At 45.9% G+C, this 24,164-nt stretch overlaps 1 protein-coding gene across 2 annotated transcripts in view; it reads left to right on the top strand.

Moving 5' to 3' along the window:
- The window catches only part of RBM20 (RNA binding motif protein 20), a 175,803-nt gene that overhangs the window by 108,400 nt on the left and 43,239 nt on the right, over positions 1-24,164 (top strand). For both annotated transcript variants that reach the window (XM_079138670.1, XM_079138671.1), the window contains exons 2-5: positions 14,039-15,125; positions 16,555-16,616; positions 18,200-18,291; positions 18,622-18,710. In XM_079138670.1, the coding sequence (XP_078994796.1) occupies positions 14,039-15,125; positions 16,555-16,616; positions 18,200-18,291; positions 18,622-18,710 (1,330 nt within the window). The remainder of the gene's footprint in view (positions 1-14,038; positions 15,126-16,554; positions 16,617-18,199; positions 18,292-18,621; positions 18,711-24,164) is intronic.

Here is a 24,164-nt window from a genome sequence, read left to right as displayed (position 1 = left end):
GCCTAGGCTGTACAGAATGGGTGTGGGAATGGACCTTTTCCTTACCATGATGTTGCTCAACTGAAGAATATTTGGCTCTCTGGAGGCTGACCCTCTTCCTCCACATTAGTAAACTAGGTGTGAATGGAGCTGTGCTTTCTTCTGGTTCAAGAAACCTGATCCAAAAATGCTGAGCCCATCAAGCAACTAAGTCGCCTAAGGTTTTCTGAACCTTGAGTGTTTTTATTCAGATGTCGGTTCAGATGTTTGATCGAGTCTCACAAAAGAAGGTAGTTATAAGATTAATTACCCATGCCCTTGAAATCACTTTGCAGTGTCTGAAACCTGCAAGGGGAGAGGAGCCCCCTTGGTGTACTGGGTGGCTAGGAGATGGAAGTAGCTCATTAAAAATGTAGGTGTTACCAAAGTCATGGTACAACTCGCCATGGATTCTTAGAGTTGAAAAGTTTTTCAAGGTAACGTGGTTCAGCAGTTCACAGAGTGCAGCATCGGTGTCGCCTAACTGGTTATAAATGCAGATCCTCAGGCCCCACCCCAGAGCTCCGGGGTCAGACACTGGTCATAAACCCTCAGAAGTTCTCCTGTTGGCTTCCAAAGTTTGAGGGTCCCTCTGTCTCTTCATGCATTTACAGCCACACAATTCAATTACATGGAGATTAAGTACTTCTCCCCAAAGTCACCCAGGACCAGAGGAAGAACAGGGGCTAGAAACAAAGATCACTCAGTCCTGAAATCGTCTCTGTACCTCTTTCCGTATCATCCTAATATCTCCGTGTGCCATAAATAACTGCTTAAAGAAAACACTTGCTATCTTAAAATCACAAGGCCTGAAGCAACCTTCAGTGTTGTCTCATCTGACCCTCCCATCTTGCAGATGAGAAAACTAAGATCTACAGGGCAAACCTTCATAAGATGCATAGCTGTTGATACCAGAGCCTTTATAAGAAGTAGGTCTACTTAGAACCAAAAAAGTGCCCCTCTCTCCTTTCATTAGCCTGTCCTGCCTCTTCAGTTTCATTTGGATTCCTTCAGTTTCATTTGGCTTTAATCACATCAGTTAAAGGCCTAGGTTAACAGTCAGGGAACTCTAGGAAAAGAACAGCTAGTTTGAGAATTTCTATTCTTTGAAATTAATCTAAAATGGTATTTTGGTTTAAAATTGGCTTGAATTTGATAACCATCCTTAGTGTCTTGGTAGAAAAACCTCAGCAGGATACACTACTGAAAAGAAAATTCAGAGGACATAGGGAGAATTTCCGGAGCATGTGTTTCCTCTCAGAATCATGTGGATTAGACACATTTGCTCAGATCACACACTGAAGAGGTATTTTCATCAGATTTGGCTAAGAGGGAAAATGTGACAACAAGTCTGTTTATTGGATGTTTTAGAATTATATACTTGATGTAGTTGGCGGTATTTACATATTTTGCCAGTGTTCAAAGACTGAATCTAATCCGTATTCTCTGCAGAACTTCATCCTTCCAAGCTTTGTAGCAGCACACAGGGAACACTTAGCCAGGAAGACAAATTGAGAATGATACACAACTAATATCCTACGTGTGGATGCACATGGAACAAGAGCGTACATGGACAGGGATGGTATTGGTTCTATGTATCTACCATGTGCCAGACTCTGACCTGGTGCGGAACATGGAGATTCTGCTTTCAGAAGATCACGGGACAGTTATGAGGCCAGGCAAGTGATTAAGTAGCCAATTATGAGAGAGAGTCGAGTCAGGCTGGCACAATGGCCGGGGTTTCTGGGGCTCATACGAGGGGGCCACCAGTGCCCACTGGATGGGGCCAGGAGTCAGGGAAGGCTGCATGAGGGAGGTGTCTAATGAACTGCCTTTTGAAGGATGGGGGTTCTCCTGGTGAAAGTTGTGCAGAGAGGGGCCAGTGCATACAGGGACCTTAATGCCCGTGTGTGTGTGTTGTCTTCCGTGGGACAATAGGCTCTATCAACCCCTAAATCTCATTCATGTGTACAAACATGAGCAATTTGGTATTTTAGAGAACTTTGTGTCATAGTTATTAAATACACAGTCCCAAAAGCTCATCTTTCCATCTCAAAGATTCAGATGTTCCCCAGAAACGTTTTTCAGTAGAGAATTTACCCCATCTTATGTTACTCAGAAAATGGAAAGATCTGCTCTAACCCCAGAGGTCAAATCAGCTCCCTCAAATTTAACCCATACAAAGCCAGGGAAGTTCTGGCCAATGTGGGTTTTCTGAAGAAATGTGTTTCAAGGTAAATCAACTCCAGCTCTTAGTGGGTTCAAATTCATTGTACTCTGAAAGCTATAGATCTATCTGGAAGTGTCTTTGAGATTTGTACAATGTGTCATGAGATTTGTACAATGAGGAGCTTTGGTATTTTGTTCACTGAACCTTCATGGATAGAGTTAAGAGAGCTGTGCTGAACTGCCTACCCAAGATGACAGGGATAGGAAATTAAATCACTATCCACTGGTTGGCCTATAACACAGACATCCCAACCAGCGTGTGTATAACAAGGCTTGCTTTAAAACGTTTTTCTAGGAGCTTAAAAACATCTTAATTCGTGTGAATAATGATAATTATTATTATCACACACATGGCAGAGCACCTGCAGATTGTGCTAGACCTTTACAACAGTCCTGTGCAGCAGTGAGCAGGACAGACATTACTGTCTCCACTTGACAGATGAGGAAATTGAACCTTACAGTCGTCAGATTTCAAAGATGGAAGAGACCTCAAAAAGTCTTTAATCCCGCTTTCTCATTTTACAAAAAAACTTTCCCTGAGATCCAGGAAGTAGATTGATCTGCTGTCCCACAGGACATCTGTCATGACCAAAGGACCAGAACTGGGTCTTCTGATCTCGCTCAGCAATTTTTCACTTCACTGTGTTGCCCTTGGGAGAATAAGCCTTTGTTTCTTAAGGACAAATTTTGTTGAAACCAGTCCCACCTGCTGTTTTATGAGTACACATGTATATAGGAAAAGTCTGTTATTTTTATTAGTTTTTCTGTATGTAGGTAGATAGACAGATGTACAGAATGGTAGACATACATACTATACACGAATGTCTCTGGGGAGATGGAAGTGGAATTAGACCAGACTCAGTTACAATGGAGACTTTATAATTGTTTTGGTAAAAAATTTCTGAGTCAAAAATGACATTTATGGCAGCATATGTTTGGGGTATTGGGCAATGAGTTCATAGGTTTTGTTATATTCTTGCTATTTTTTAACATTAAAAGTAAATCCCCACCTCTAAAACCATCATTTTATAAAATAAATGATTTTTTTCACTTAACTCACATTTATTGAGTAATAATGTGAATAAATGATATTTTAAAGAAAGAAAAGCAGTATGGAGGGAAGAGAAAGAGGAGAAGGACTAGCATGAGTCTCCTGGTGGTGAGGCTGACCTCTGTCCTCTCTTTGCTTCAAGTCTCTCTTGTCACAGCTTGGCTGAACGTGTGCACTGGACTCATTGTTTGGTTTTATTTTGCATGTTCTGATTCTTCTAATAACTCTAGCAGGAAAGGTAAGGCCCCCTCCTCTCGGTTACAAAACCTCTGGCTGTTTTTCATGCCTGCCATTGCTCTGGCTCTGGGACTCACACTCTATCTGATAAAGTAGTATGGAGCACCAGGCAGGGAGCACCAATGTAGTTTTGGAACCTCCGGTTAGCAAACGTGTAAACAGAGGAAATAACCATTGGCCTCACAGTGAAAAGACTCTCAGCCATGTTCCTGGATTAAGTAGCCAATTATGAGAGACTCAGGGCTAGATGACCTCAGGTGGTTCATCCCACGTTTTGGGTCTCGGTCTCAACGTAAATGAGAAGTGGTCATATTTGACTTAACTACCCATGTAGTTGTTCTGGAGATCAGAAAACGAATGAGATGAAAACACTTATCAACGCACCAACTAAAAAACACCAAACTAAAGAGAGATGGCAGGATTATTATTGCTTTTATGAATCATTCCAAGAGCTGTCATGGTGACATGAATCATCGTATGGTAATGTCATGGCAAAGGCCCAAACACGGGTTAGCAGCATTGACCCGGTAATCTCAAAATTAGTCACAGAGGCCCAGCCAGTGACGATCCAGCAGCACTATTGTTACCAGTGAAGAGGGCGCCATCAAAAAGCATGCCATCCGCTCTCTCCACAAAGGAGAAGAGCCCCCGCCTTGGGTGTTGGGGACTTGTCCCACCATTAGCCACTGTATCAGCCCTGGGTCCCCATCCTAGCTCCTCTATCCAAGCGGGTGACTTGGACTGACTCATGTATGACCCCAACTCCACTGGCTTTCACTTTTTCCTTTGTAGAATGAGTGGGTTAAATGAAATGATCTCTAATATGCCTTCTTGCTCTTAAAATCTGTGACAATTACCCTAACTTTGAACTTTAGGTCCCCTGTGTTTATGGTCTTTGTAACCTGGCATGTAGGGACTACCCCTGCAATTCATATCTGGACTTACCTTCTGAGAGCCCTACAGTAGAGCTGAGGATTCAGTTCCTTTTCATTAACACATAATAACTACATATTTATGGGGTCCGGTGCAATATTTCAATACATGTAAACATTGTGTATTGATCATATGGGACATTAGCATTTCCATCTTTTTATCACTTCTTTTTGTTTGGGGACTCCAGGTTCCTCTCTTGTAGTTCTTCTTAAACTATTTAATATATTATTGTGAACTATTCTACTGTGCTGTAGAAAAAGGAAAAGCGGCTCACGAATTTGTGTCATCCTTGCACAGGGGCCCTGCTAATCTCTGCACTGTTCCAGTTTAAGTATCTGTGCTGCCAAAGTGAGCACTGCAGTTGAGAAACTAGGCTCTAGAAGACACTCAGCTCCCAGCAGACCGTGGAAGGACAGGGCCCAGCACAGACCTGCCCTCAGCTTGGTGCTTTATTTGATTTGGCCACGTGAGAAAACCTGGAAAACATTCTCTTGCCTGGTTATGAATCCTCTCACCTGGATTATATTTTATATATTAGCACAAGGGAAGAAATGGAATATTCATTACTCAGGCAGGAAAGTGAACTGAATTAAACTGGGAGTGGATTTAAATTCCTGAGCTGGTCACCTGGGAAGCAGTGGTGTGTATTCCAGGAGGCTTGGTTAGATTGGTTTAGACACTGCCATATTCTAGACTGTGGTTCTTGGCTTCTGCTGTTGGGTGGCTGCATATCACCCAGGGAACAGCCAGTGACTGAGTCTGCAAATGCTCATAATTCGCAACTTCAGCTGTGTCCTGTTGACTTCTGGTCTGGTTCATAAAGCAGCTGTTACAACTCTGCTCCCCTCAAGCGCCAGCCCCAGCCCTGCTCTCTCCTCTGTCAGCAGCCCTCTGCCTCTGACCTTCTTTCCTCTTCTCTTCACGTTTTCATTGCTTTGCATTGCTGGTCATCCATTTCTATCTCCGAGGAAGACTCATCTGCCTTGGCAGAGTGCACCTGCAGCCCGCCTGCGGGTAACAATGATGGGGTGATGACTGTAATGGTAATGGCAATGATAATGACAACGGTCAAAATAATAGAGCAGCGGTTGCTTGCTGTGTGCTAGGAGCTGTGCTGAACAATTTATGCACCCCTGTCACTCAGCACTCACAGTGAGCCCCTAGCTTAGATGTAGACAACTGCCTTCTAACCACGATGACACTGAAGAGAAGGATTGGCCCACAGCCACCAGCTTTTCAATAGTCAATTAGAATTTGTACCCAGGTTGGTACTAACCCTGAAATGTGCTTTTAGCCTCTGGGCAATGTCCCTTCTCTTCCAGCTGCGATGCACAGAAGAATCACATTGAAATGATGGGTACTCCCATTGACATGACTGAACAGATGTTAACTCATTGTACCCTGAACCTTGCTGATTTTTTTAGTCCATGTTTGTACCACTGTGATCAAAAGGCCTTACAAGAACAATGAGAGGAAGAAAACTTTATTTGGGGGCTCAGGTTATCAGAGGTCTCAGTGCATAGAGAGCCAACTCTATTGCTCTGGGCTGGAGGTGAAGCAGAACCTCATGGCAAGAGGAAAGCAGCTCAGGACATGACCACTAGAAAGCAGAGAGAGAGAGTATGTGTCCCACTCACCAGGAACAAAATATATACCCCGAAGGCATGCCTTAGTCCTTATTAGTAGATTAATGCACTGAGTATGTCAGGGCTCTCGTCACCCAATCATTTTGCCTCAACTTTCATGCATTATCTCACATGTGAGCTTTTGGGGGACATCTCATATCTAAACCATAACAGTGTCAATGAGATTACCTTCAAGAGTGTGATAAATACCACTTCCTGTATAGAGGGATATTTTCTGAAAGGAAAATGTGTGTCTGATCACACAGAATATGTCTTCTGTCCACTAATCTTGCACAGAATGTTACACCCTACATCTCTGGCACCCAGCAGTCTACAGAGCACTCTGACAGCTTTACTGCTAAGATCCTCATTCTATAAACCGACACCTTGATGCTCAAAGATATAGTCTCTTGTCACACAGCTGACAAGCAGAAAGTTGAGGTGTTGAGAGGAGAACCCAGTCCTATCTCTAATTCGTTCAGGACTGCCCACAGCCCCTAGGCACTCCCTGTATACTCCCCTGGGCCCCAACTGAGAAGACCGAAGAACCATTGTATTTTTTATTAAAGATCTTTTCCTCCTTGAGGGATAACTAATGCAAAATCAGTTCTTAGTGCAGCAAAAGTGATCTGTTAGGTGCAGAGGGTGATGAACCACCCCCACACCCCCACCGTGAGGACGAAGGTGCTGTTTCTCTTGCTCACAGGGGCACCTGAGTGTCCAGAGCTGGAGCTCTGAACCTGTGAAAGGCTGTCCCCAGCCCACACCCTCTCCTCCCACACTGTTTTCTCCCTGGCCTTGTGACCCTGGGGTGGAGCTCTTATCTGCAGGGTGGAGGAACATTCTGTTTCCTGAACCTTCAGGAAGCAGGGCTCTCTGGTTGGCAGATGCTCATACCAAAGTTCCTGCTCTAGCTTCCCATGGTCCTTGAAGTGAGTCCACTTCCTGGAGGAGAGCGTTGGGGAACCTTGTGAGAGTCGGTGTGGGCCCTGCAGAGGAATCAGGAACTGTGGGAGTTCCACGTAGGTGGTTGAAGTAGGTTGGCATTCTTTTAGCATTATTCCTTCTGTTAAGCGAATGAAGGAAATGTCTTGGTTCATGTGCAGAAGAGACCAGAATGGATCCAGGGAAAGCCAGCGCAGGGTGCTCCCTGAGGCCAGCCAGCAGCTGCCTGTACCCTGTCTGGCAGCCAGTGTCTTCTCAGCCGGCTTTATTCTCAAGCAGGCTCTCCTTAAGCGGAGGCTTAACAACTGATTTAGCAACCAAGCAGGACAGAGTATCTTTTTCCTGATAGCTCCAGCGAAATTTCAAGGAGTGACCCTCCTGAACTAACCACGGTGGCCAGCAGGGTGTGGTACTCTGACTGCCTAGGTCTGAGACTCGTTGCATGGGGCTTTCTATTCCCATTTTACAGATGAGAAAATTCTGAGGGCTGGAAAAATTAGGCAACTTTCCCCCAATCTCACATCCCAAAACAGGCGGATGGAGGCCCAGGTCTGTGACCACAGTTCACCCTCCAGCTGCCAATCACAAATCCCCGATGCATCCTCACATCTGTGGCTGCGTTAACAAGACCAGTGTTGATAGATCTTTGTTCAGAGTTCAGGAACAGCCCTTGAATTGCTCTCTTTCATTTGTTAAGTTTCCCTAAAGCTTCTGCGCTGTGAACCCCTTCCTCTGTGTCCTGCCTCAGCTTGCCTCAGTTTACCTGTGCATTATGTTCTGCCTCTCCTATGGTATTGGAAAGGCTTCTCCTTCTCCATCTTCAGGTATTGTCAGCTTTGCACAGCCCAGGATAGATACTCCGTTCATGCAGGAATGGACAAACTCCTGAGCATCCTTTTGGCCCTCTGATGGTTTTTCTGCCTGTATCTTGGGGACACTGTCCCTTCTTTTTAGAACAGAATGAAGGACATAACAAAAATCCTGCTGAATTTCCAGCACTCTGCCACAAACCGAAAACACTTTTTCCCCCTCCTTGTGGCCAAATATGAATGCATGGGACTGCAAATAAAAGGCACAAGAGATTTGGGATCAACCAGGAGCACTGTGGAGCCCAGACAGCTGCTGTGCCCTCCTGCTGGAATCAGTAGATTCGTGTCCTTTCCACACAATGGAATGGAACCCCTAGAAACAGTTTTCATCTGCCTCTTTCAAACATTCCAGCATTCTCCTTTATGTTATATTTTATCTTTAAGACTCTTGAGAGAAATGCTGCTTTAATTTAAATATAAAAAAAAAAATCTTTCTAAGCAAATAGTGAAACAGAGTTTTAAACTAATTATACACTGTGAATTCTTTGTAACAATTAATGGCTCAGAAATGAAAGCTCAGCCCCGGGCTGGGGCAGCCAGCCTTAACCTTAACCGGGGCCTGGCTGGATTAGTGCACCCACAGTGTACTGTTTGATGTGCAAGTGTGGATCAGCCTCAGGTGGCTGTGAGACAGATTTCTCACTCTGTACCTGGTGTCCAGCTTTGTAATTCACTGTGCTATTCTTCTTCCTCTGCAGCTCCCAGGCCTGACTACATGACTGCAATGTGAGGCTTGGAAGAGGAAATGTGCCCAGAATTTCCCCCCTCCCCATATACCCTAGGGGGCATCCCTGCTGTCATAGACTCTGGAGCTTAGGGGGATTCTAGAGAGAGCCAGCATCTTTGCATTTCCCCAGTGCTCAGTGAGTGCCTTAGTACCTCTCTGAGTGGCAGGACAAAGCACAAATCAGTATGAGTGAGGAGAAAGACAGTCCTGTGACTTTGCTAGGCCTTTTAGAGGCAAAAGCTATTCTCCTGGGCACTGGATACTGAGTTGGATGAACCGGGTTCTCCTTAGGGTTTTGCTACCAGCCAGCTGTGTGGCTTGGGACAAATTGTTTTCCCTCTGTGTTAATGAGGAGGTTGGATGAGTTGATCCCCAAGAGCCTGCAATTCTAAGCTTCCCCTAGTTGCAACTGCTCCAGCTGAATAAAGAAAGTTGACTTTCAAAGGAAGGGACCTCTAGGTTTTATCTGCTTGTGTAGAATTGGCTCCTGGCCAAGTTCCCCGAAGGTCTTGGGATGCCCACACAGGTGGTTTGTGTTCCCCAAGGCTCCTGGGGAGATAAGATCATACCCACCAGATCTAGTCAGTGCCCCTGACCCCTGCTGCTCTGAGTGAAGCCTCTTTGGCATCTAAGTATCTTTGGAGATTGCGTTAATTTCCCATTGTCATTGCAGTGCCCTGCCACACATTTAGTAGCTTATTATCACCAAATTAATTTTCTTACAGTTCTGGAAGTCTGAAGTGGACTAAAATCTTGGTGGACTAAAGTCGGGGTGGGGGTGGGGGGTCAGTTCTTTCTGGAGGCTCCAGAGAAGACTGCTTTCCTGCTTCTTCTAGTTTTCAGAAGCAGCCTGGATTTCCTGTGTTCATAGCCCCTCCTCCACCTTCAAATCCAGCAGGGGAGCATCCTCCCTGTTTTTGTCCTCTGCTTCCATTCTTACACCTTCTTTCTCTCACTCCACCTTTTAAGGACTGGCAATTACATAGGGCATACCTAGATAATTTCAGGATAACCTTCTCCTATATCGAGAGCCTTAATTTGATCACAGCTGCAAAGTCCTCTTTACCATGTAAGGTAATAGTCACAGGCTGTGGATTTAGAAGGTGGATATCTTATTCAATTCCAAAACCTAGACTTAGGGGGAAGAATGTATTGAAACTCCTGTGCTGGAATGGGAAATTATAGATAGTACCCTAGGTAGGTGACCATCTACCTATTCACATGCTTAGCTGTACAACAGCAAAATCTGTTTGCTCTCTGGGCATATTTAGATTCTCCTTTTTGAACTATTCAAGGGCCTTTATTCACAGAAATGTGTATTCACATGAGATGTCCACATCTCATCAAAGCCACGGCCATTTCCTTACTTCTTCATTCTGTCCCTGGCAGACTCAAGTGGTAGATAGCATGCTGAAAAAACCTAAGTTATCTCCAACATATCCCTTCTTTTGTGGAGCTTAATTTTTCACACATATGGGAAAGGGTAACAAAGTAATTTTTATCTGGCTCCGAGATGTGTTTTGTACTTGTATTTGAGTGTGGGTGGGCCTGATGTTCTGGGAACTCACTTCAAACAAAACAGCAAAACAGTTCATTAGGATTATTCTCTTTCACTAGATGCATTGAAATTTCAGGTTGTTGACTCTTACAAGCTAAGAGTTTTAGGTTTTTGTCTTTCTTTTTCTTTAATAGGATGATGTGTCATTTTCTAATGAAGATTTTAGTTCAAAAGAGGTGTTCAACTATGATTCATATAAAATCACTTCTTGTGAAGGTTGAATATAATTTGGGACAATAGGTATTGGGTAGGCAAAGTGCCACCTAGTCCTCTTGCTTCACGTTGGATCTGAGTGGTAAGTTCCTCCAACCTGGGCATACTCTGAAAAGCACTCATTTCTGTCGCTGACCTACATAGGCCCAGCGTGGTCATCTTTCCTGATTGGGAACATAGCTCTCCCTCCCATGGCTTTCTAAAGGTGAAGAGGAGTCTCCAGCAAGAGCTCCTTTCAGCCCAGAATGCAAGTAGAGAAATACAGCTGACTTCTCTGGAAAAAACATAACCAACCTTGTCTTACTCTGGTCATGGAAACCAAATTGGCACCTCATTATCGCCTTGTTAGTAAGGACAGTCTGTGTGATGGACAAACTTGGTAGGAAGAGTTGGCCCTGCGTAGACAGGGTTTTGAGTTAAGCTTAATTGCTCTTCTAAAGCAGAGCTACCTAATGCTACACAAGTTAAAATCTATCACCAGACTTGACCATCCTCTTCTTTTGTATTCTTATCTGTGAAGGCAATTAGTGCCTTACTACTCATTGCCGCCAAGATTTGTGCTGGGTCACACTAAAGTCCCCAGAGCTTGGCTATAACAGGGCAACTCCATCTCCCTGGAAAAAAGAAAAGGTCTATAACTGCCTTTAACGTTGATCTTCCCAGTATCTTAAAACGCCAGCCTGTTCTGCCCTTGGAACTCAGCAGGTCTGCTGGCTGGGTGTTTCTTTAACAACTTCACAGCAAGTTTTTGATTTTTCACACAAATGGGAAAGAACAACAAGATCATTTGTGTTAATCAGCTTTTTGTCACTGTGAAAAATACCTGAGAAAAGCAATCTAAAGTAGGAATGATTAATTTTGGCTCATGATTTCAGAGATGTCAGTTCAGGCTTGGTCAGCTCCGTTGCTTTGGGCCTGAACTGAGGCAGGACATCATGGCAGAAAGATGTGGCAGAGGAAAGCTGCCCACCGCATAGTGGCAGGGAAGTAGAAGAGGAAGATGGCGAAGGAGGGAGAGGGGGAAAGAGTGTGTGTGTGGCAGAGGACAAGAAATACTCTTCCAGGACATGCCCCCAGTGACCTCATTGCTCCAGCCAGGTCCCACCTTCCACGACCTCCCAGAAATCTGTTCAGTTATCAAATGATGAGGTCAGAGCCCTCAAGAGCCCATCGCTTCCCCAAAGCCCCAACCCTGAACACTGCTGCATTGGGTACCAAGCCAATTGGGAACGCTTCACATCCAAACTATAACATCATGTTTACATGGCTCTGAGATGTGTCTTGTACTTGTATTTGAATGTGGGTGTGTCTGATGTTCTGGGAACTCACTTCAAACAAGACAGGAAACAGCCCACGAGGATGTATCAAAGGGGCCCAGACTGTGTATTCCAATTGCCTGATGCTCCTCTTCTTTTCAAAGCCTCTTTGGAATTTGAATCCTACATCCTCACCACCCTGTCTTCACTGATAGTGAGTGTTCAGTAAAGAGGTCACTAAATCCCGCCAAGCTGTAGGTTCTCTCTCTGCAAAATTGGGGTGGAAATGACCAAACGAGGTGGCACAGGCTAAGCACTGGCCACACAGTTGCATCATAATAAATGTGATCAGTGTTGCCTACTCCCCTTCCTCCCACCACCTCCACACCACCTCCAATGCCAAGTGCAAAACTGAGCAGAAGCCGACTTCGACTCCAATGTGGAAGAGCTGCAACAGGCCCATCTCCAAAGGGACAGCTGTGACGTGCCACCCGCTTGCCACACGTCACCTCGGTCTACCCCAGCCGCTCTCTCTCTCTTTTAGCTTCATTGTCATTGGACTTTTGTTGCATAGTGCCCGAGACAGAGGAGAGTAAACTGTCCCAGCTGGGGACTTGCTGCCCGTCTACCGTTCATAAGTATGCTGACGACATGGCCAGGACTGTCTGTGGCAGTCATGATTTCAGATTTCACAGGCCCGTTCTTCCCATTCAGATGTCTTAGGAGTCCAGTTCGTCAAATCTCGAGCACATTTCTTGATTACACCCACTTCCCACAAGGGATCCTTAAGACCCCAGAGCCCTGACTCTGGTAACCACACATCTCAGACTTTCTGGCAGAGTCTATCTCGTTTCTAGACTATGTGTCCTCATTTGGTCCACAAAACACCATAAGCAACCAACACAGGCCACCCGATTGGTCCATGTCAGGCAGAATACCACCCCTGCCCCACCTCCTGCCCCATAAGTTTCTGTGAGAGCTGACTACTGCCTACTACCTCAAATTTAGATTTTTCACTTGTAATTTTTTGGGTTGCTGCTTATGCTAGTTGGGTTTCAGAGCTGGGTTGTTATTCTTGGATGTGAAATGAGGACAAGGATGAAAATAAGTTTGGCACCAATAGACATACAATTCACTCTGCATGCAAATCTGAAACCTGCTTTTTTTCACTTAACATTGGAGCATATGGATTTTCTCATGTCATTAAATGTTTTTTTTTTTTTTTTAATTTTTGTTTTTGTAACCAGTGACTTTACCTAAAAGATTCAAGACAGTGTTTATTATTGGCAATGATGGGGCAGGTTAGGTTGGGGAGAGCAGGGCCCCAAGGGGGTTTAGCATGTTGGAATGTTTTCTATCTTAGGCTTGATACTGGATATACTTTTTTTTTTTTTTTTTTTTTTGTATTGAGGATTGAATCCAGGGGCACTTTACCACCGAGCCACATCCCCAGTCCTTATTGTAAAATTTTGAAAAAAAATTTTAGACAGGGTCTTGCTAAGTTGCTGAGACTGGCCTTAAACTTGTGAGCCTCCTGTTTCAGCTTCTGAGTCACTGGGGTTACAGGCATGTGCCACTGAGTCTGGTCCAATATACTTTTTAAAAATGTCTTAAATTTTACATAATAATGTAGAAATTTAAATGTCTTTGGAAAATGATTACTTAATATTTCATTATGTAGATATAATTTACTCAGCTCAAACCCCATCTTCCCACTATTGGATGCTTGTCATTTTCAACTTGGAACTCTCAAACAATGTAATGTTAAACATCTTCGGGTATTTTGTCTTAGAATAGTTTTATAGAATTGAATTTTGGGTAAAAAATATTAGTGTGATGAATGCATTTTGCCAGACTACCTTTTACCAAACTGGTATGAGTTCAGACTAGCACCGATATTGTGTCTATTTCATTTCATCTCCCCAGGCTGGGGCTGTAGCTCAGTGATTCAGTGGTGGAGAGCACTTGCCTGGCATGCATACGGCTCTAGGTTCAATCCCCAGTGCCAAAAAAAAGGTATCACTTCCACTTAATCTCTCCAGCACTGGGTGCTATTATTATTATTATCATTATCATTATTATTATTATCATTGTCATTATTTTTAATATTGGCTGTTTTGCTAGGTAAATATTTGTTTCTAGTGGATTTAATTTGTATTTCTAATTAACGGGGAGTTGGAACATTCTGTCATATAATTTTCCTTTTGGAGTTATGGCTTTTTAAAATTTGTGAGCCCAGGTATTTTCAACTCACTTGTATTTGATACCCACATAGAAGGGCCTTATTTATGTGGGAGGGGGACCAAAGAGAAGCAAAAACAGCTTCCTGCCCCTTCCCCAAAACCAGCCGTGCATCAGGCCTCTCATCTTCCTGCAGCGCCGCCAAGCTCCTGGACAAGCAGCCCTTCTCTGTGCGAAACCCGAACCCTCTGCTGCCTTCGCCTGCCAGTCTCCAGCTGGCCCAACTGCAGGCACAGCTCACCCTCCACCGGCTGAAGTTGGCACAGACGGCTGTCACCAACAATACTGCGGCTGCCACGGTGCTGAACCAGGTCCTCTCCAAAGTGGCCATGTCCCAGCCTCTCTTTAGCCAGCTGAGGCATCCATCCGTGCTCGGTGCTCCCCATAGCCACACTGCAGTGCCTCAACATGCTGCAGCCGTACCCAGCACTCGGTTTCCCTCGAGTGCGATTGCCTTCTCGCCCCCCAGCCAGACTCGAGGCCCTGGAGCCTCCGTGAGCCTTCCCAGCCAGCCCCCCAGTGCCATGGTGATGCATCCTTTCAGCGGGGTGATGCCTCAGACCCCTGCCCAGCCAGCAGTCATCTTGGGCCTTGGCAAGGCTGGGGCTGCTCCGGCCTCCACGGGATTCTACGAGTACGGTAAAGCTAGCACTGGCCAGGCATTCGGCTCCGAAGCAGACGGTCAGCCCGGCTTCCTGCCAGCCTCAGCCTCTGCCTCGGGCAGTGTGACCTATGAAGGGCATTATGGCCACACAGGGCAAGATGGCCAAGCCGCCTTTCCCAAAGATTTCTATGGACCCAACGCCCAAGGGTCCCACGTGGCAGGTGGATTCCCAGCCGAGCAGACCGGGGGCATGAAAGGCGAGGTAGGGGCCCTGCTGCAGGGTGCAAACAGCCAGTGGGAGAGCCCCCCTGGGTTCTCTGGCCAGAACAAACCTGACCTCACAGCAGGTCCCAGCCTGTGGCCTCCACCCCCCAGCCAGCCCTATGAACTGTACGACCCCGAGGAACCCACCTCAGACAGAACCCCCCCCTCCTTTGGGGGTCGACTCAACAACAGCAAGCAGGGTTTCAGCGGTGCCCGGCGGAGAGCCAAGGAGGAGCAGGCCATGCTGTCTGTGCGGCCCCTGCAGGCTCACGAGCTGAATGACTTCCACGGTGTGGCGCCCCTCCATCTGCCGCACATCTGTAGCATGTGCGACAAGAAGGTGTTTGACTTGAAGGTGAGTTGTCCAGGACGGGCTGGGGAGTCTGCTCTGGCTCCCACCATCATCCAGCTGGCCCAGAGAGCGAACATTTGGGGACTAGGGAACAGAGCCTTGCCAGCACCCTTGATTAAAATCAGAAGTACTAAAACCCAAAGGAATTTCACAAGTATGTCAGAGGCCCAGCCTTACTTTAAGGCCCATTTATAGGTAAGCAAGCTGAGGCCCAGGGGAGGGAATGACCCCAACCGGGGTTGCAGAGAAGGGCTCAGGGACTGGCCTCCTGCCTCCCTGGGGAGGGCTTTTCCTCTGTGGTGGGCCGACAAGCCACCACTCCTCAAGTACATGTGTTGGACTGAGTTTGAAAGGAGAAGAAAAGGTGGAATTTAGGGTCATGGGCGGGGAGCAATTCTCAGGTGGGACTTAGACAAATTATTATAGGGGACCTCAGCTGCAAAATTTGCAATATGGAGAGATAAGACACCTTCCAACTGGTTTTAAGATGCTTCAAACCGCTACAAACAAAAGTCCATTATAGTATAATTTCCCCCCAAAAATGTATTGATGATGCAGTGATATATTCCAAAGCAATGATGATTATAATAACTCACATATCCAACCCTTTCTGTGTGCCGGGGCAACTCTATGAGGTCTCTCCTGGGATTATCCTCACTTCACAAACAAGAAAACGGAGGCACAGAGATGAAATGACTCTCCCCAGACCTCCTAGCTAGAAAGTGGCAGAGTAGAGATTCAAACGTGGCATGTAACTCAGTAGTGGGTCCTGGGTTTGATCCCCAGCACTGCAGAAACCAAACCCAAAAATGTGTCTGACCTGCCCCAGGCCTGCACCTCTTAGGTGCTGGACTGTCCTGTCTCCCATTTCTCACCCAGTTGCAGAACATAATGAAGTCCCTCCTTAGTGGGAATCACATCACAGGGTGTTACTCTCCTCTGCCTGAGTCAGATCATCCATGAACATCCCTGTGACTCGGTGGGACATACCCTTTCACCTCCAGCCTGGGGAGGGGATTGGCTAACTCTGGAGATGCCCAAGGACTGAGCCTCTTCTGAGGTCTTATTACTGGTGAGTCCACTGGCCAGAATCTCCCAGCTGGCTATAGAAATAGAAGTGGTCTCTCTGCAAGAACAGAAGGTGTAGCAGGTGGGTTCCAGGGTCCACTGGAAGGGGACGAAGAAGTCTGATTTTCAAGTTTGGGTTGTTGTCCAAGATGGGTGTGGGATGTACGGACCAGGGCCCTGGAGCGAAGGCAGAGTGGGGAGGCAGGAGCAGGGGGAGGAGGAGGCAGAGGAAGAGGTGAGTCTGCAGGGTTGGTCCAGCCTCTGGGAACTCAGTATTCCCTGCCTGATGATTACTCTGCACTCACCCTCTGCCTCTCCATGGATGCAATTCTACTTTAGTCATTTTTCTTTCCTTCTGGCCTAGGACTGGGAGCTGCATGTGAAGGGGAAGCTGCATGCTCAGAAATGCCTGCTTTTCTCTGAAAAGTAAGTGCTCTTCCGGAGGTTAGATTCATGCATGTGCTCAACAAGATTGGTAACGCCTGTTGTCTGTTGTGCTCTGTGCTGGGTGCAAAGGAAACCCCGGAGAAATAGGCAAAGTCTCTGTCTGCAAGGAGCTTCCGCTTAATGCAGGGGAGACACAAAATGAACAATAAGTTAGCGTTCCTGGTGGTAAGGGCTAGGCAGAAGCAGCGCTGGGGCAGGAGTGGGAAGTGCGTGTGTGTTTATGTGGGCACGAGGGGCTGGTCCTTGCATTTCTAGAGGGCATTTGGAAGAGACTTCACTGAGGACACCTCGGAATGAGCCTGGGTCTGTCTGGGGGAAACCCATTCCTGGCAGACTGGACAGCAGGTGTGAAGGTCCTGAAGCTGGGGTGGACCTGGGATGCTGGATCCTAGCATCCAGTGTGACCAGGGCAGAAAGGCAGGGAGAGAAGCCAGGGAAGTAGCAGAGCCCTCAGTCATTGTGAAGACTCAGGGCTGCTGTGAGTGTGCTTGGAGCCATCGGAGGGTTGAGCAAAGCAGTGATGTGCTCAGACTCCAGGGTGTAGAAGAGACAACTGGGTTCCGTGGTTTGAAATGTGTGCATTTTAAGATCTCACCTTATAATTCACAGCAGCCAAAGGCCAGGAGCAGCTGCAACAGATGAATGGGTAAATAATATGTGGTCTATGCACATGAAGGAATATTACTCAGCCCTGAAAAGAAAGGAAATTCTGACACATGGTACAGCATGCTTGAACTTTGAGGACAATGTACAAAATGAATAAGCCAGTTGGAAAAGGACATGCACTGCGTAATTTCACTTGTATGAGGCATTTAGAGAAGATGGACTCATCGAGATAGAAAACAGATGGTGGTTGCCAGAGTGTGGGAGGCTGAGAGTCAGTCTTTCATGGACACAGAGTTTCTCTTTTGCAAGATGAAGAGTCCTGGAGATGGATGGCCCCACAACAGCATTGGACATGTTTTATGCCACTGACCATTTGCCTCAAAATAGGGAAGATGGTCAATTTCATGTCGTGGTTTATCACAATTTAAAGTAAAGTTACAATTCAGTGGCATTTAGCACATTCACAAGGCTGTGCAGACATTACCACTATCTAGTTCCAGAACATATTCATTACCCGCAAAGGAAACCTCATCCCCTGTTAAGCAATCTCTGCCATTGCCCCCTGCTCTCCCCTGGCCCCCTGGACCTGCCCCTGCTTTCTGTCTCTAAGGATTAGCCTCTCAGAGTGTAAATGGAATCCTGTGTGACCTTTTGTAACTAGCTTTTTAAACTTAGCATAATATTTTGAAGGTTCATCCACACATACGAACATTTTATGGCTGAATCATATTCCACTACACATATATAACATTTTGCTTAACCATTCATCTTTTGATGGGTGTTTGGGTTGTTTCTATGGTCTGCCATTGTGAATACTGCTGCTATGAACAAGTTTTTGTGTGAGGATCTGTTTTCAACTATTTAGGATCCATACCCAGGAGTGTAATTTTGGGGGCATATGGTAAATTTTCATTTAATTTATTGAGAAACTGACTTGCCCTCTCACCCCTCTCCAGTGCTGACATCCGGTGTGTACTGGCTTCGGCAGAGGGAACGCTGTGTGGCTCCCCCAATAGCACAGCTGTTTATAGCCCCGCTGGGAATGAAGGTGAGCATAGCCCTACCGGTCAGTTTGCAGAAGTCAGCTCCTGCAGCCTCGTTATGTCCTGTCCTGAAGAACCAGAACTTCTCTGATGTGTCCTTCCTATGCATTTATAAAGCAAACAGATCCCAAGCCACCAACATGCAACGGGCCTGCTGTCTCCCCCATTCTCTGAGCTATTTCACACCTACAGTATTGCTGATTGCAACACGCCCAGAGATGTAATCATGCCAGTCGCTAATAAATATGTTAAGCTAATTTTCAGTTTTCTCATCCCATGTGTGTCCCTACCATGACTCTAAAGTTCTCACCTGGCTTGTGTCACTTATTATTTAGATTATGCCTCCAATCTTGGAACATCGTATGCAGCCATTCCGGCAAGGTCGTTTGCTCAGTCAAATCCTGCATTTCCTTCAGGGACAAATGTGAGTACAGAAACCTTTTCTCCATTGTCATTTGCTTTACTTGCTACATCTGGGCCTAGAGGTGCAGAGGAGGCTGGGATGCAACTCTGAGGATGAGACTTTGTGTCCTTCGGAAAAGCCTCCCTAGACAGAGTCAAGAGCTGCTTCACTCAGTCCAGCTAGTATCAAAACATGGATGAAAAGCTGACAAAATTCATCAAATCAAAGGCACTCACTGACTTTCTAGCCTTTAGCACTGGTTTAGAAAACAAAGTCTGAGCTTTCTTTATTTTTTAATTTTAAAATAATTTCTGATTTTTATTGAAGTGGATCATTCCCTATGTGAGGGTAATTCTGAAACTTGAGCCAAAAAGAGGCAGCCGGGCCCTGTACTAGTCACGTTTGATGACCCCTCCGGGAAATGGTGGGTACTGTCTAATGATTTCTGTTTTCTGGCTTTGGTTTTGTTCTTCTCTCTATGTAACATGCACTTAGTACCCCAAATCCCTAAAGCCTCATCCTTCCTTTGCCTGCTGGTTGTGACAACTCCCTTTCTTACACATCAAGTGTTTTCCTGCTATGTGCAGCCTCCCCCTCTGGTACACCAAAGGCTGGTGGGACATGAGGCCAAAATGGCTTTAAAGCAAACCGTGCATGGCCGCATCCAGCTAGCGGGCACCTGGTCCAGTGTTCTCCCCTCTGCCTGCGTTTTTCAATTTCTGTGGAGCAAAGCTGCAGCCTTTCTCCCTTCTTATGCACAAGGTCTCTGCAGCAGGCCTCCGTGTGCTGTCCCCGCCAGTGTTGGGGCATTCCTGCAAAACAGGGAAAGAGCAGGCTGTGAAGCGTAGCTTCTAGGCCCAGGCGGGTGAGTTGGGAGGAGGGAGCTTCATCACCAAACGTGAGGCCTGCCCCGGGCCCAGGTGTGTCCGTCCAGATCTGTTTTTGGGACGTTGTGTGGGAGAAGGGCTTTGAGATGGCACCTGTCGGGAAGCCCATATTTTCATGAAAGGGAATTAGATGGTTTCCGTCTGCATCCTCACCACTCAGAGCCACGTCCAAATCACTGGCAGCTTTGGCTCAGTCCCAGGGAGAGTGGAGTGCTGGTTTCAGAGAGGCCATCCTTTGTCTCTGAGGACAGACCCCTAGCGACATGACTTCGTCTTCTGTTCCCTGACTCCCAGGCCTGTTCCCAGGCCCTACCGGTCACAGAGGCACCTGTGCTCACATGCTGCTCTGGGACCCCCACACCAGGCACTGAGGTAGACGGGACTGTGATTGAGATAGGGAGGGCTGTGCTGGGTGACAGGTGGCCCAGGGACCAGACCTTGTTCATGGACCACTTCTAGAGGTCTGGGCAAAGACACAGAATTGGCATCAACTGAGTCCCTTATAAAGGAAACTGGAGGGACTAAGGATGTAGCTCAGTGGAAAAGACAGCATTTGCCCACATGGTTCTTCTCCCTAGTAAGCACACCCCGCTTCTCCCCTCTCTCACCCCATAAGCTACTTAGGAGGATCTGAGCTTACCTTGGGGGTGGCAGGGATTTCCCTGGCCTCAGCAACCATGGAGCAAGATAACCATGGAGCAAGGCCAGTCATGTGGGGCATCCAGATTCTTCTGCACTGGGACAGCATTCCCAAGATGAACTCAGGCATTTGAAGGCATTTTCTATAAACTCCATGTAAGGGGAAAAGCATTATTTGACTGGCTTTATCATTATATGTTCTCTGAAATCTTGCTGGTCATGTGAACCTTCCTAAAGACATCTGCGGGGACAAAGGCTGCCCCAACCAGTTCCTGCCTTACCAGGGGCCAATGTTCATTTACACCCTTCTGTTGGATTCTGGAGCCGTGCTAGCCATTTTTGGCAAATGAAATTGAAAGCCCCTGTATCTCTCTTCTGGAAAACCTGAAATGCAAACATATTAACATTTGAAGACAAGTTGAGAAATGAAGAGCTGATTAATCAGCGACTCAAAAACATTTTTTCAGACTCCTTTAAACAGGAAGAGAGTTCCTCAGATAGATTATTGATTTTTTTTCTTTGTACGAATACTGATCTTCAAAGACAAGCAGGCATCAAAGAATGACTACGCTGTTTCCAAAGGGCATTTTGCCAGGCTCCAGTGAGTGCCAAGAACCTGGCTTTTCCTGCATACAAATTTTATGCTTATGGTGGAAATTCAAACAGAAGAGAAGGCCTTAGTGAGGAGAGGGAAACCCCTGTCAGAGATCTCGCAAGGGCTTTGGTGCATTATCCCCTACAGGCGTGTCCCAGTCTTACACCAGGTTCTTTTGTCGAATACCATTCACGGGCCATCTTTTTAGAAATACGTTTTGTTGGGTAAAATCAGGTGCCTCCAGGGATCTGCCTCTGTGGGATCACTGTTGTCCCTGGAGCAAACAGCAGTTACTGCTTCTGAAGCACCCTGTTTTTAAGCAGGAGAACCAAGACACACAGGGCTTCAGGATTGAGCCTGTAGAACATATCTGAACTGCCCTGAATCTGAACTGACCACCAAAAATATCTGCTACCACCACCCAGCTCTTCTGGCAACAGCTGGGCTGAATTTAAACTTGACTTGTTCTGCTGGAGTCCAAACATTTCTCTCTATGTTTATTTCTTGTTTTGGTTATTGTTGTTGTTGTTATTATTTTGGTACTGGGGATTTGCGGGGGGAGATTTTTTGGTACAGGAGCACTTAACCACTGAGCCATACCCCCAGCCCTTTTTATTATTTATTTTGAGACAGGGTCTCACCAAGTTGCTTATGTTAGCGCAAAAAGACCAGGGCAAACACAAAATTCACGAATCAGCCAAAAACCTTTATTCAGGAATGGAGTTGTGGTTCTGATGGACCCACTTTCCTGGTGGGAAATGAGCCCCTGGTCAAAGGAGGAGTTTGGGCTTATATAGGTTATCCTGAGAGGTGATTTAGTGAGTGTGTCCGTTTGGGCATTCAGGAATTTGGGTTTTGGAGTTGGGGGTCGGTGGCCAGCACCTGGAGAGGATTCATTTTGGAAGAGGTGTTTCCTAGAGACTCTCATTCTAGGTTTGATGAAGCACTTTCTCCCAACCAGTGGCCAGCATCTGAAAAGGATTTATCTTGGAAGGGATGAAAGCTATCAATGTAGGGTTTTCTTTTTCAGTTCCTCTTCCCAGGTCACACTCTCTTGGAATTTTTCATTTTCCATATTCAATGGATTCATGCCTCACTAAGTTGCTGAGATTGTCCTTGAACTTGCAATCTTCTTGCCTCAGCCTCCCCAGTTGCTAAGATTACAGGCATGTGCCACTGTGCCTGGTTCTACATGTTTGTTTGCTTTTTGTTTGTTTGGTACTGGGGATTGAATTCAGGGGCATTTAACCACTCAGCCACATCCCCAGCCCTTTTTCGTATTTTATTTATAGATAGGATCTCGGTAATTTGCTTAGGGCCTCACTAAGTTGCTGAGGCTGGCTTTGAACTAGCGAGCCTCCTGTCTCAGCCTCTCAAGCCACTGGGACTAAAGGCATGCGCCACTGTGCCCAGCTCCATGTTTATTTTTGACAGTGGAGTGACGCTAGTGTGCTGTGTTTGCTGGTGACAGGGTATTTGTGTCTGTCCCCAGCCCCTCCCTCCAGGATCTTGGAGATGGGTGTTCCCTTTCACTTAAGCCTCCTCCATCTGACAGAGCTGAGGCTCCTTCTCCTTGGCCTCCTGAGTAGTCATAAACAGCGTAATCAGGTTTCTGGGAGGTGCTGTTGGGGCCTTCTCGGGTTGTAAATAGTTTTCTTGTGCTGGCCTAAGGTGTGTTTTGCCGGTGACTGTCCCCATAAAACTGTCTCGCCGTTCTCACAGCCACCTTGGAGTTTATTTAGTGCAGGTGCCATGAATGGGCCTCTCTGGCCTTGGACGAAACACATGGTTTTTGTTATTTCTTTCTCACCAGTTCTGTGCACTCTGGGGACTTGTATGAAAAAGGAAACTGAGACTCAGGGAAACAAATCTTTGTGGAAGACCAAAGGCTTAAGTCATAGCTTGTCCCTTCTATGCTGGCTGTCTCTAGAATATCTATCTGTCCTTCTGAGTTTATGGCTCAGAGTACTCTAGTATCCTGACTTCTTGAGTATGAGTAGTTGTAAACGATGTGGCCTGTTTTACCTGCACCCTCTCCCTGCCCCACCGTTCCAGCTGCCATGGCTTCTGTCCCCTCACTAGGGGCCATTTTATGCATTTTCCAGCCACATGGGAGGGGTAATTTCAGCTACTTGGGAGGCTGAGGCTGGAGAATCTCAAGTTTGAGGCCAGCCTTAGCAACTGAGTGAGATCCTGTCTCGAAAAATAAAAAGGGTTGGGGATATAACTTAGTGGTAGAGCAATCCTGGGTTTAATCAGGACTGCAAAAACAAACAGAAGTAACACAAGAGGTGGATTCGACCCTTGCTCTCCCATCTCTGTGAGTGGCCATCTTGTGAATTAAATAGCTTTTGTTTGGGGGAAAAAAAGTAATCAAACAAGATTAAAAAAAAAAAAAAAATATATATATATATATATGTAGTTCTAACATTAACAAATATAAAAAACAAACTCCTACTTTGCTGAGAAAATTGAAGATAAATATCTTTTGCTATAACTACATATAACTTTAGCTGATGGATGTATACATGTTGAATGAGTGAAAGTATATTTTTTGCACAAGTCAGATAATGCCATATAATCTACTATGCAACTTGGTGTTTTTCACTTAACATGAGTACTTACTATATATTTTAATTAATTTCCCATATCAGAACATAAAGTCTTATTTATAACGTCATTATTATATGTTTACCTTAATTCATTAAGCCTGTGATGGATAGAGTTTTCATTGAGTCCTGAGTTTTAATTACAAATCTACCACTGTTAAATTGATCACAGATTTCAGTTCCTCATCTTCTCCCAGACTTCAGTGTCCTCCCATCCAGTTTTGGCTGTAGGGCAGTTGACCTCCAGTTTTAATCCCATGACTGCAAAGTTTACGGGGATAAAGTTGCCAGCATGTGAACCACCCAAGATCACAGGCAAGTCTGGCACCAGTAAAGTGAATTCACTCTAAGTCAAAGCTAGTCTGCTCTATAAAATATTTGAAAGTGTCAATAAAGGCCTCTAAGTTAAACTAAGATCCATAGCAATGAAATCCATGCCCATTTCCATCTGCAATCTCACCTTCAGAATAACATCATGAGGAGTAACACTTGCCCTGTGTCTGTCCATAGGTATGTTTAGCACACAACCAGCAGAGGTCTGCAGACTCTGCCACATGAAATGAGGTCACCCAAAGAGAGGGGACTGAGGCGCAAATATCGCTTACTGAAGGTTGAATCTATGCTCCAAAGTTCTAGGAATCACGTTGAGAGGCTTCTCTCACCTGACAGGCCTTTGCCCTAGCCACATCCTGATTGAAACTCTGAGTTATTTAAACTGGGCCTCTTCTTTGAACTCGTGTGCAAA

The sequence above is a fragment of the Sciurus vulgaris genome (genome assembly GCF_902686455.1).
Source record: "Sciurus vulgaris genome assembly, chromosome: 4".
NCBI lineage: Eukaryota > Metazoa > Chordata > Mammalia > Rodentia > Sciuridae > Sciurus > Sciurus vulgaris.
This window is presented reverse-complemented; position numbering and strand designations above follow the sequence as displayed.